The sequence below is a fragment of the Cydia amplana genome, chromosome 12 (assembly GCF_948474715.1).
Source record: "Cydia amplana chromosome 12, ilCydAmpl1.1, whole genome shotgun sequence".
Lineage (NCBI taxonomy): Eukaryota > Metazoa > Arthropoda > Insecta > Lepidoptera > Tortricidae > Cydia > Cydia amplana.
In genome coordinates, this window is record NC_086080.1 from 12,820,337 (window position 1) to 12,834,327 (window position 13,991).

At 34.7% G+C, this 13,991-nt stretch overlaps 1 protein-coding gene and 1 long non-coding RNA gene across 3 annotated transcripts in view; both read right to left on the minus strand.

The window, feature by feature from the left end:
* The window catches only part of LOC134653078 (uncharacterized), a 383,717-nt gene that overhangs the window by 153,807 nt on the left and 215,919 nt on the right, over positions 1–13,991 (minus strand). The gene's annotated exons all lie outside the window — the stretch shown is intronic.
* Positions 1–13,991, minus strand: part of LOC134653067 (glutathione hydrolase 1 proenzyme-like) — a 65,016-nt gene that overhangs the window by 29,112 nt on the left and 21,913 nt on the right. The window contains exon 1 of one of the 2 annotated variants that reach the window (XM_063508354.1): positions 882–1,117. The exons of the other annotated variant lie outside the window; for it this stretch is intronic. Within the exon in view, the coding sequence (XP_063364424.1) occupies positions 882–1,039 (158 nt within the window). The 5' untranslated portion in view covers positions 1,040–1,117. Of the gene's footprint in view, positions 1–881; positions 1,118–13,991 lie in introns of those variants that run through there. 2 annotated transcript variants of the gene reach the window in all.

A 13,991-nucleotide genomic window follows, 5' to 3' on the forward strand; every position in this document is an offset into this window, starting at 1 on the left:
AATTATGTTAACCCACGAATAAATAACAGGTAAACAAGTTATAATATATGATTATGTAAACCTATTTAATTAAGATTTCCTTATTGTGAAGGCAAGGCATGCAAATGATGCAAATGATTGTTGTACCTGCTTATGGACATAGTGTCATCATAAAAATACCTTTTATTAGTCTACCTACAATTTTACTGCATACTTATATTTATGCTGACTGTTGTGCATCAAAAAAAGTGCTGTAATCATAGTGTAGTAGGTATAGGTATTATGAGCAGTATGTAATATGAGCAGTATTTTACAGTATGCCTAACTCGTTCGTGTCTTTCCTGTCGACATGGCTAAGTTAAGGGAATCTAAAACTAATTTTTGCGCTGCACCCAGCACTGCTACGAGGGATACATTGTTTCAGTACTTGAGACTCAACAAGATTAACGGGATAAAATATGTATCAGAGTCTGTATCATCCTCAGAAGTGATATTTTTCTAAAATGTTTGATTGTGTTGTGTGAATGTAAGTACCTACGTATGCATGCGCTCACCCGAGTAATGTTAACTTCTAATTCTCATGTAAGTGAATTGTAAAAATTCTTATGAGACATAAATGATTTAAACCTAAATGTGTTTGACTCCATTATGTAGCATGAAGCACCCTGTTACTTTACAGATACAGAGACACTTTAGTAATCTAAGCCAATTATTATTCCAGTTATTTTTAAGAACTTATGCCAAATAAATATTCATAGTACTTGCTAAGTACTTTTTATCTAGATAAGACTCAAACCTACCTACCAAAGATATTTTCCTGCAATTAATATTCGACTCCATCGTAGGTAGGTATGTCTTTATGAATAATTTGGAAAGCAAATTATAACGTCTCTTTTACTTACTTCTCAGGAAAGTCATCCTCATCATCACTGACAAAGTTCCCTTGAAATAACGCAAGCCTATTAATAGGTGACACCAATCGGATTGTGTCCATAGGGATATCGTCAGCGTGCGTGCTTATAAAATTCCGCCGGTGTAAGCCATTTCGCAGTTGCTCCATTATTTTTGTTTACATAACCCCACACTTGTATTTAAATGCACATCATAACATAACCTACAACTTACTAAAACTAAACAACGGTCGATAGTTTAAACTCGATTTCTTTTTTGGTTTTTTGTAACGTAAACTAAACATTTTTGATATTTAAGGTTTCTGCATGGTTTCTGTGTATTATTTCATAGTGTTTTAAAACCGTGGGCCGCGTCCGTGGTGGTTGCAGTGAATTTGCCTGCGGGTACTGTGGAAATCGATACAAACAGCTGGTAGGAACACGTATCTGGAACACTTCGGACTGGAACCGAAGTTTCTTGAACGCTGTTCGTTGTAAAAACGTGTGAGTCATTTAGTGACCTACAAAGTTCTGTAGCTTGACAACAGATGGCGTTAAATTAATATTTTATTTTATTTTCAATTTATGGATGGTTAAATTCTCTCCGTAAAATAAGGTAATTTACCTATTCCTAATAAAATTCATGTTCCTAAAACATAGTTCATTAACTACATAAAAAACGTTTATGTGGCATTGCTTTATTTAATTTAACAGGCGTCTTTCTAAAAGATATCTACACGATACTAGAAGGTGCGATGATCAATGCATTATGTATGTCTCGGAATAGGTAGATGTGGTACAACTAATTCGGTACAAGGTAAATCGCAATTAAGTAAAACATTTGTCAGTGAGTTCGTGCTAAGCTAGAACTTTCCTTCTATGATTATTGCAGTGTAAAGTTGAAACCAAGCTTAGTGAAACCCGTTCTCAGCCGTTTTCCTTTAGGGATTTAAGTAATGCGAACGTTTCATTTCAATGCGATGCATATATTATGTAGGAAAATACGAGCAGGGAAGTCAAGATGAAGTGAACAAGAACATGAAATTTTTCTTGCTTGATTTTATGCATAAGAGTAGGTACAAGTGTTTTTTATAGAGTGAGTGTTGTGTATTAAACGTACCGTGAGTGTTCTTTATAGTTCATTAGTACCGTACGTATAATTTGATTGTGAATTATACTTAAACCTTATATTCATACTTATTTATTTATTTATTATATTTCAGAAATTCTCCCTGATATAAGTCCCGGAAATTTACATACATTTCTCGTTCTTTCGCCATACAAAGACTATAAAAAATCGTTACGAAATAAAAAAAATCGGAGAAGACTTTTTAAAAGAAGTATGTGAAAGTAAAAACCGGATTCATCCTGAGGATCGCGAAGTTGGAATCTCGACACAATGCGAATTTTAATTCGTTTGTGGTGACCGTTCCGACTGAACATCTAGCGACCTTCACCAAGGAGGAGTTTTGGCCGAAGGGTGTCAAGTTTCGGCGGTTCCGCGGCCGGTTCCCTGACACTGCGGGGTTGGGTAATGCATCGCAATCATAATGTGTTTTTTAGTGTTTAGTTATATTTTTATAATATGTATGCTAGTTTTAAGGTATTTATGTATGGGCCACTAGTTGCCTGAAATAAACGATTTCATTCATTTCATTCATTATAAGTACTTAAATTGAAAAAGCTTGTGATTATGAGTAGAAATACACGTAAAAATGGTGTGTACAATTTTAAATAAAATGTCCAAGGGGCTTAATTTCAGAAGCTTAATTATATTTACCTGTTACTGGAATCCGGTAATTTGATGAGAACATGTCTGTTTGTCCGTCGTTCACTGCCCGGCCTTTTTAGTGAACTTTCTCGACGTAATAATTTTTCATCACACATTATGGGTATTAATTTAATGGTCGTCTTCTTAAAAAAACACTAAATATAGCTGGTCAACCAAATCTTGTCAGTAAAAAAGGCGCGAAATTCAAATTTTCTATGGGACGATATCCCTTCGCGCCTACATTTTTCAAATTTGCCGCCTTTTTCTACTGTCAAGATCTGGTTGATCAAGTATAGTCACTAAAATGTTGACACAATGTCACGACTGTATATTTAACAATTATAATATTTATTTTTTTCAACGCGGAGAAAAACTAACAAGCGAGGTCTAGGTAACAATTTGAGCTAAATAAATTTCATTTGAATAAACTATGAACGCTACACGTTCGTAATAAAAAGAAAAGCTACTAAAACAAAAAAAAATAGGATATAAAAGATTTTTAAAAGAATCTATTAAACGATCTACTTATATTCTGCTTTATATTAACTATGTAGGTATATATAGGTAATCTATAAAAGCACTTCAGTGTGTCATAACATAACAACTTTAGCTTATGTAAATGTCACGCAAAGTTAGTTCACCTCATCCTAAACCTCGTAATCCTCGTATCATGAAAATTACATTAAAAAATCGCTTTCAGCTACGCCTGCGAGAAACATCGAGCAATAAAACACAAAATACGATTTTCCTTTAAATAGCGATAAAGATAGTCGATTATGCTATTTATGCTACGTAGGATTTCTAAGATTGACACTGTAATATTTTAGGAAAACACTTCTGGGTCATTCTCTCATTTCGTGCAAATCGGTGAGATTCTCTCGATTTGTAATTTTTCTTTTAAATGGTAAACTTTTGAGTTTCGTCAATTTGTGGATTCATTTATTAACATTTTTCTGCTAAAGGCACCTTTGTAACGTTATTACTTTTCATTTAATAAGGCTACTGGTAATGAACTACGCGCTGGTAATGAATTCGGCCGAGATGGTAATTTTATCAGTGGACGGTAATGAAACAAACTTATGAAATCGAACATAAAAAAACTGTATTTCAAGAAAATTAACACCAATTAAAATCAACAATATTAAAAACATGTGTCTTAAGCACTGCGGAGATGATCAAACCGACTTGACATACACTTGGAGTTGACAATCTCAACTTATAATGTTCAAGCTAGATGGTACATTTACCATTTACTTATCATCATTATAAGTCGAGATTGTTAACCCCAAGTGTTTGTTAAGTCGGTTTGCTCATCTGCGCACCATATCACATAAAACATAGTTTTCAAATTTTCAAAAATTAGCATAGACAAATATATTTAAATCATTCGCGTTTTGTACCTATGTAAATTTTTTTTATCGTTTTAACCCTATAGTGTGGGGTGTCGTTGGATAGGTCTTTAAAAATAAATAGGAGTTTGCAAACAACATTTTTTGATAAAGTGAATTATTTCGGAAATAATAATTTAGAAAGAATAAAAAACGGTTATTCCTTCTAACTTTTGAAAAATCGATCCAAAAAATATGAAAAAAATCATAAAAATAGTGCTTAATAAACTCATTCAAACAAAATTAAAGCAAACTTGATAAGTTAAGCCGTTTATGAGTTATCGCTAATAGTCTTCCCTTCTTATTTTATTTAAAAGCCTGGCAACCCTTATTTGTGACCGGATTTTCGCAAGAAACCCTATAACCACATAATAGTGACCGGAAAAAGATAGGCAACCTAGTTGATTTATATTGTACAAGTTGTATACTTTCCATTGGAACTTATTTCGTTTGTCAGACAGATCGGTGAAATTTGAAGAAAAAAATTTTTTTTTCAAAAAATAATTAAAAATAGTCTTGACCATATTTCTTTAAGCAACCCTATTTATTTATGTTCAGGAACATATTTTCTTTCATAATATGTAAGTTTCATCCGTCAGACATATCGGTGAAGCTCGACCATCTTAGACTACAAAGGCTCCCCGGTTGGGCTCCCCTATTATCATATACAGTTTTAAATGTTATAACAACGTAATATTTATAATAACTAAGCCTCTTTCCATTAAATGCATTGCCTCGAATATATTATCATTACCTTCTTAAGTCATTCATTACCTTCCCCAGTAAAATTGGAAGGAAAAGAAGTGAATGAAACCGATATGAATGAAGTTTTGGAAGTTTTTGTCGCCTACATCAGTTGGCATCGGACCTTAATTTTGTAGAATAAACCATCTGAAAGGCGACACTAAAACACTTCATTACGTATAATTATAATAATGTACACTTGCTACTTACTGTATAAATCATGCGATGGCGATGAAGACTAACGAGAACCACACTCCTTCCCGACCCGAGAGATCGTATATATTTTCGCTAACAGCGGCACACGGGCGTCCGCTACGAGATCACGCGGCCAACTGACTGACGAACAATGTGTTGCATCGACGGTAGGCGCTATATACCCTCGCTATATAGCAAAATATAGCTAATCTATTTCTCGCGTCGGTAATGAAGAAATTACTTGAACCATACACTTATAAGGCTGTATAGTTTTTATTATTTATTTCTAGCTTCTAATATTATACGATTTAAAACATAACTAAATAAGTCATTTATTGAACAAACAACGAATTTTCTATTTGTAGTATCTTAAGGTTAAAATGTAGGTCAAAGTTATATCTTCACGCGTTACATGTAGAGATGAATGAAAAAATTGGGTGTTAATTGTACATATAAAGAAAATACATACCTTTTTAGAATTGTTAATTGGAGAGACATATACTTTAGGCCCTATGTTACAACCTTGCATTAACAGATATTTGAAAACGCCACCACATTTTTGGTAAATTTCCGAAAACACCGATTTGCACGAAATGCGAGAACGACCCTTCTGGTCAAAATATAAATAGTAGGTAACTGGAGAGTTCCGCGCTCTGAAAATTAGTCTTACTATTATAATTATTATTATATATCGACATAATCTACACTTGACATATGAAAATAACAATCCCAAGTTAATAACTCAATAGATAAGACTAATAACGTTCTTACAAACGAATAAGGACTACAAATAGCTTACTCGTATTTTTTATATTTTTTTTAAATAACATTGTGTCTACAAAAAAATTGCGTAAGAGAAAAAGTCAGCATTATGCGTGGAATCCTCGCATTGTCACGAATAGAAATCATACTGTCCTAATTAAATGTCATTAATAAGTAAATATTTAAGTAAATGCAATAGAAATAATGTCACGAGACACGAATCGTAAATATTTGTGCGTGATTGAGCAGAAAGTTGAACATTATCTATACATTTTATTTACTAAACTGGCAATACGTGCTTAGCCGCTTAGCGCTAACACATAATTTAGGTTGTAACTAAAAAAATATGTTGCTAAAATAAATAAAAAATATTGGCGACTTTACAATTTAATACACATCGGGGTATTACTGAATCGCGATTAGAAAGGGATTGAGATAGCTGTCAATCCATATTGATTTTGACGTAAGTGTATGGAAATCTGTTATTTCTAATCCCTTTCTGATCGCGGCATGATAATACCGCGAAAACTCGGTCAAAATAATTATTTTTAAAATGTACCATAGTTTAATAACCAATTGCCAATAATATGGGTTGCGTCGGAAATTGAGTTGGGAATTACATCGGGGGCGGTTTTGACTGTAAAACAATAAATTAGGTTTTTGTTTTTATTCTTCAATTTCAGAAACAGAAGATAATTTTGTTTTCCACTCTGCGTATTTTCAATCTCTTATGCCCCATATAGAGTCGGACCGAGCCAAATATAAAAAAATATTACGTTTATAATGACACCTCCTCACTTTGTTCTATTCAAGTCGGTGCAACCTGCAAAGTAAGGTTGTGCTAAATGTTGACCGCTTCTCTGTCGTGCTATACTTTTGGCCGTGCTGCGTCCGGCCATTTGATCAGGAAGCAGTGACACCTGTCAATATTGGCTAGATGTTGACATGTGTCACGGTCTATAGGAATTTGGTTTCTGTGCTACTGCCGTTTCGTACCTTTTAATACAGTGACAATATTAATTATGAGATCCCTACTTTACTAGTGGTTTTCAATCGGTACAAAATGGCACATAAGTTTAATGCCTTGACTGTACCACCAGACTGTACACAATGCCAACTAAGTAGGTATTAAATTGCGAAATATGTGCGACTATAAAGATTTATTATAAAAATGCCACGCCTGCGCAAATTAACAGATTTTTATTCTCAGATATGATAAGGATTATATTTAATAAGAGTTATATTTAAGAACTATAAAATGATTACTTTAATAACCTTAAATATCGAGTTTTATAGCGGCAATGAACTTATTACAACTTGCTTGGGTTTATCCGAAGTTGTTACCTATACCGTGAGGCCGAATCCGCGAGAGTCAAGGGGACATCCTTTCCTTGAGTTCTTACTTCTATTATGATGAGATGAGACATATACAGGGCGCTTCCTGTAACAGGAGCAATAAATTAAACTGTAGGCTGTACTCCTCAAACTGACCAACATTTGTTCAGCAACTTTCGAAAATAACTCATGTTTTGATTTTCGAACGAGCGAGCGAAGCGAAGCGAAGTTCTTACATTCGACTTTGAACACACGGCTGGCTAGGGGCACGTCCCGGCATTTCAATGTTTTTAAGCTGAACTTTCAGAGGATAGTTTGATACTCAATAACTTAAGTAAATTTGTTCTAATTTAAATGAAATTGGGTGAACGTATAGTCGAGGGCATTATATTTTAGTCATTAAATTTTGAGCTGGCTTGAACAAGAGGTTATTGAGCTAGAAGAGCTTAAAATGCTAAAAAGCCATTTGTGAGGGGTCTTGCTATTCTGGTCATATTAATTGCAAGAAAGTATGGTCGAGTTTGGTATCAAATGAAAGTGCTCGGTTTACACATTCATAATATTGTTTTTTTAAAGATTTTTTTTGAAAATTATGACAATTTTGGAATCCAAGATGGCGGCCATGCACTGTCATTAAATCGTAATGGATATCATTTTATAGGTTTTAGGGGGCGCAGATTTCGAAAATGATGATCATTTTGGATTCCAAAATGGCGGCCATGCACTCCATGCAGTATGTCATAAAAGTCGTCATGGATATCATTTTATAGGTTTTAGGGGGCGCAGATTTCGAAAATGATGATCATTTTGGATTCCAAAATGGCGGCCATGCACTCCATGCAGTATGTCATAAAAGTCGTCATGGATATCGTTTTATAGGTTTTAGGAGGCGCAGATTTCGAAAATGATGACCTATTTGGATTCCAAGATGGCGGCCATCCAGTATGTCATAAAAGTCGTCATGGATGTCGTTTTATAGGTATTAGGGGGCGCAGATTCCGAAAATGATGACCATTTTGGATTCCAAAATGGCGGCCATGCAGTATGTCATTAAAGTCGTTATGGATGTCGTTTTATAGGTTTTGGGGGGCGCAGATTTCGAAAATGATGACCATTTTGGATTCCAAAATGGCGGCCATGCACTAAGTCATAAAAGTCGACATAGATGTCGTTTTATATGTTTTAGGGGGCACAGATTTCGAAAATGATGACCATTTTAGATTCCAAGATGGCGGCCATGCACTATGTCATAAAAGTCGTCATGGATGTCGTTTTATAGGTTTTAGGGGGCGCAGATTTCGAAAATGATGACCATTTTAGATTCCAAGATGGCGGCCATGCAGTATGTCATAAAAGTCGTCATGGATGTCGTTTTATAGGTTATAGGGGGCTCAGATTTCGAAAATGATGACTATTTTGGAATCCAAGATGGCGGCCATGCACTATGTCATAAAAGTCGTCATGGATGTCGTTTTATAGGTTTTAGGGGGCGCAGATTTCAAAAATGATGACCATTTTGGAATCCAAAATGGCGGCCATGCAGTATGCCATAAAAGTCGTCATGGATGTCGTTTTATAGGTTTTAGGGGGCCCCGATTTCGAAAATGATGACCATTTTGGAATCCAAAATGACGGCCATGCAGTATGTCATAAAAGTCGTCATGGATGTCTTTTATAGGTTTTAGGGGGCGCAGATTTAGAAAATGATGACCATTTTGGATTCCAAGATGGCGGCCATGCAGTATTTCATAAAAGTCGTCATGGATGTCGTTTTATAGATTATAGGGGGCGCAGATTTCGAAAATGATGACCATTTTGGATTCCAAAATGGCGGACTTGCACTATGACATAAAAGTCGTCATGGGTGTCGTTTTATAGGTTTTAGGGGGCCCCGATTTCGAAAATGATGACCATTTTGGAATCCAAAATGACGGCCATGCAGTATGACATAAAAGTCGTCATGGATGTCGTTTTATAGGTTTTAGGGGGCGCAGATTTCGAAAATGATGACCATTTTGGATTCCAAGATGGCGGCCATGCAGTATTTTATAAAAGTCGTCATGGATGTCGTTTTATAGATTATAGGGGGCGCAGATTTCGAATATGATGACTATTTTGGAATCCAAGATGGCGGCCATGCACTGTGTCATAAAAGTCGTCATGGATGTCGTTTTATAGATTTTGGGGGGCGCAGATTTCGAAAATGATGACCTATTTGGATTCCAAGATGGCGGCCATCCAGTATGTCATAAAAGTCGTCATGGATGTCGTTTTATAGGTATTAGGGGGCGCAGATTCCGAAAATGATGACCATTTTGGATTCCAAAATGGCGGCCATGCAGTATGTCATTAAAGTCGTCATGGATGTCGTTTTATAGGTTTTGGGGGGCGCAGATTTCGAAAATGATGACCATTTTGGATTCCAAGATGGCAGCCATGCACTATGTCATAAAAGTCGTCATGGATGTCGTTTTATAGGTTTTAGGGGGCGTAAATTTCGAAAATGATGACTATTTTGGATTCCAAGATGGCGGCCATGCAGTATGTCATAAAAGTCGTCATGGGTGTCGTTTTATAGGTTTTAGGTGCATGGCAGTCATCATTTTCGAAATCTGCGCACCTGTTTCAAATAAGATATAGATGCATCCTAGTAAGTCAACAACATCTATATCTACTATCGAAATGTACTTTTGATAGTAGTAGTACGAAATGTAATCTGAAAGGAATCAAGTAATGCATTCCTGTAATGAGGAATCGACATTGATTCCAATTACTAGTAATTGTAATATTCGAGAAATTGATTCCTGATTCCTCAAATGGAATTGTACTTAGTAATTCGGTATTGTTACATTACAAAGTACCTGAAGAAGAAGTCTGGGAATCGGTAATCAGATTAAAAAGTAATTTCAAGTAATCGTGGGATCAGGATTCAATTACGAAATGCCCATCTCGGACTAAGTAGCACTGCATTCAATTGATCTTTTTGACGAACCGCGAGTTCTCAGTTCGGGGCGAACTACTAGTTATTACACTTTAAAGTTTATTCGAAGACGCAATGTATTGCAAAAATCTGATGTCAGCGTACATTGAAGGCAATATTTATTTTGTATGAAAAAGAGGAAGTCTAAAGGATTCATAATTTTTAAAAGTTGCTGAACAAATGTTGGTCAGTTTGAGGAGTACAGCCTTTGGTTTAATTTATTACTCCTGTTACAGGAAGCACCCTGTATAGCTCAGTTGGTAACAAGATACAGTATTGTAATTGAGTCTTTTAAACCTAATTTAAGAAATATTGTGATTTTGTTGACAAGGAACCATTCAAACCTAGTTCTACTTTTCTAAAATAGTAAAACCCTGTTTTAATTAAATAACTAGATACACAATAGTACATTATTTATCACCACTAAGAAAAACAATAATCAATAAAAGCCTTAATGTAGGTAAAAGAATATTCTGCAAAAATATAGTACTTAGGTACCTGTATAGTTAAATACTTTAGCATGGTAATAAAAACATATAGTACTTTAATTATTACACCGATTACTGGAAACTTTTTTTTAGAAATGTACAGTCAAAAGTTTTCTTTACCTAGCCATTGTATAATTAGTCGCTGTGAAAACGTTTGAATGTCCTCAAAGAGAGTACCGTGAAATTGCCTTTGTAACATTAGCTATGGGTTCAATGCGCTGGTTTTTGGTGTGACCTTTGCATCTATTACCATCGGGCTCTAATCAACGGCGAGTCTGAAGACTGTGAAATCGGGATTGGTATAAGATATGTAGTCTACGAGTAAGACAAATTCGTGCGAATCGTGCGTCGAATTTGACACTAGGGGCCCGTTTCTCAAAAGCTTGTAATACTAGCGGATGTAACTTTTTGACAGCTTTTGTTAGAAAGGGACTTCCACTTGTATTACAAGTTATTTTTGAGAAACGGGCCCCTGATGTTACAGATGTACAAGTTGCGGAAAATATCTATGTCTCTTGCAAATAAATTCATTCATTCATTCGACGTTCGCAAAGTTCCCGGATTTTCGGAAAATGTTTAAGGTTTCGTAGTCAACTAGGAACCCTTATAGTTTAGCCATGTCCGTATGTCTGTCTGTGCGTCCGCGGTTTTGCTCCGTGATCGTTAGTGCTAGGAAGCAATTTAGCATGGATATGTCTGCGGACGAGCTATGCGAGTATGAACTGGATGGTATAGGATGTATAAGAGCAAAAAAATTTTTTTTCTAACAAATAATTAATAATAGGTATATCCGTTATAACAGTAGGTACTTGAGTGTATTAATACAGAAAATAGGTATAGCATTGTGTGAAAATAAATCTTAGAAGCCTTAAAAATAACTACTCACCTACCTAAATTATATTATGTACTTAGATATACATATGAAACTACTAAAGTGGAGACGTATATTGATCATTTACCCAAGTTCCTAGCCAAGGTATATATATGGTTACCAAATAATTCAATTATCGACTTGTAGATCAAACAGGTTTCTAAATACCGACATTTGGCACGCTGCTGAGAATGTAAACAACGCCCAATATGTATGTCTATTGTGTCTCTTAAAACACCCTTGTCATGTTTTCTGCAGTTGAAATAGGGTTTTTATTCGTTTGACAACTTATTAATACACTAACGAGGTAATAAAATAATAAGTTATGTAGATATTTTGAAGCACATGTTCGATAATAGTCATAATACGCAAAGGAAATTTTGTTCAAGGTCGTTCCAAGCGTTTTTTATATCTCCCTAGTAATATAACTAGGTAATCATGGAAACACATTGGTTTTACTAACTTTGATATGCAGTATGCAGCTCAGTAAATAGATTCTGATCTAGAGTTCCGAACTCTGTCATAGTACCGACTTATCGTAACATATGTGGTATTTAGTATATAACTTTTATGATTTCTGTGAGAGATCACATCTTTTGAGTCTTTTGACGAAATTGAAATAACAATCTATTAGTAAAAGTTAGATAGGTACTTATAGACCAATTATAATCATATAGGTAGTGTAAGCTTTATTCGCGGTCTGTGAAAATATTACCACTTGTAATATGTTAAATTTTTTTAAATAATTAACACATGTAAAAACGTAGAAATATAAATGTGGGCTATCAACAGAATAAGTTTATCAAAACTGTTTTTACTTTAAAGTAGCTTTTGTTACTAAAATTATCTAATACCTTTAAACGAGCAATTCTTGTTTATTTATTTATTTATATATATATATATATTTCGGGGATCTCGCAAACGGCTCTAACGATTTCGATGAAATTTGCTATATGGGGGTTTTCGGGGGCGAAAAATCGATCTAGCTAGGTCTTATCTCTGGGAAAACGCGCATTTTCGAGTTTTTATATGTTTTCCGAGCGAAGCTCGGTCACCCAGATATTGAGCTAGAAATATACGTTGGTATCGATGTTTCTTAGTACCTACTATACTGCTGATAATTATTGCCTATTGAAATAAATAAGTTTTAAGTAAGAACTGAGAATAAGATACTGATTTATATCATCGTTCAGTGGTTTACCTTGTAGCACGAGAGATCACGAGTATGTGCGATTATGTTACATATTTGTAATTATTATTATATATTTTTTAAATTGTAACAAAACCCATTTATTGCGCGCTTTAACTCTTTTTGATAACGCGTAAAAAATATATAGGAACATACAAAAATGCTCATTCTCTCAAAGCCTTTTTTGTATGGAGATTTTGGATACCTACTCAGAGGTTTTACATATAATTTTTGAGATGTGAAAGTTTTTTAGAGTTATATTTTCATAAAGTACCTGTATATCTCTTGTTATTATTTAATCCCTTAGTGGCCTAATCTAAGAACTTTCAGTTTGCACTATTTCGTTACAAATTACAACAATAGTTAAAGAAGCAGGTAACATAAATTATCACAAAGAAAGTAAAGAGATGACGCACACTGTATTTGAAGTGCCATGGCGTATGGGTTTGGTTATCAAAATTTTTAACGTACGAAAACAAAAAGACTAGAATTTTCCAATATGAACTTTTCGCTTTTATTCTGATCCATCTACTGTTTATCTTATCTTTCTAAAAATATAGATATATTTCTCTTCACGTTACTCATATGTTTAAAAAACCGTTGAGTCTGTGTAATCTATGTAAATAAAACACATTTTAACGAGGTATTTTGGGTTTAGGATAACCCTACAAAATTTACGGGAATCCTTATTTTAGTAAAGCCGCGTACGTTTATGTTTTAAGCAAACGCTTTATATTTTTTGATCCTTAGATTAAGTTTATTGCGACCTGCCTTAAGCCGTTCCGTGTTTATCTAAATTGCGATATCTATGGTATATGACCACTTTGATTACAAACTTAATTGCCTACGCAATATATACTTATGTAATCTACAAGTAATTAGGACGTGGCTGTTATGTCACACGGAAGTCTTCAATTATTATTTCCAACATTTTTTCCCCAGAATTGTATACCTCGTATTATATCAGTTAAAACATAACGGTACAAACGGTATATTTCAAATTATTATTGAACGCTCATATTCGATTTTTTTTCACTATACTGCTTTCAACAATATTAAAACGTTATCATATCGGTCACTTCACGTATTCACGTTTACGTTCCGCACCGTGACGATGTCACGGCGCCGCGGTTGCTATTGCTACTGGCTGCGCGCGCGCCTATCGCTACATTTTCATCGGCTCGCATCACGTGAACTTTTCAACTTCCAGTTTCCCTGTTCCGTTTTTTTGCGAAACCTTGGACTGGAATGGAAGTTATGTTTACAAAAGAAATTGTGAAATACTTAAGTATTTGTAATTTATTTTGTGATATTATTGATACGGTATGAATAATAACTTTTACGTCACCCTTTTACGCTACGCGAGAAGAAAATCTCACTTCCTGGCCGAGGCAAGACG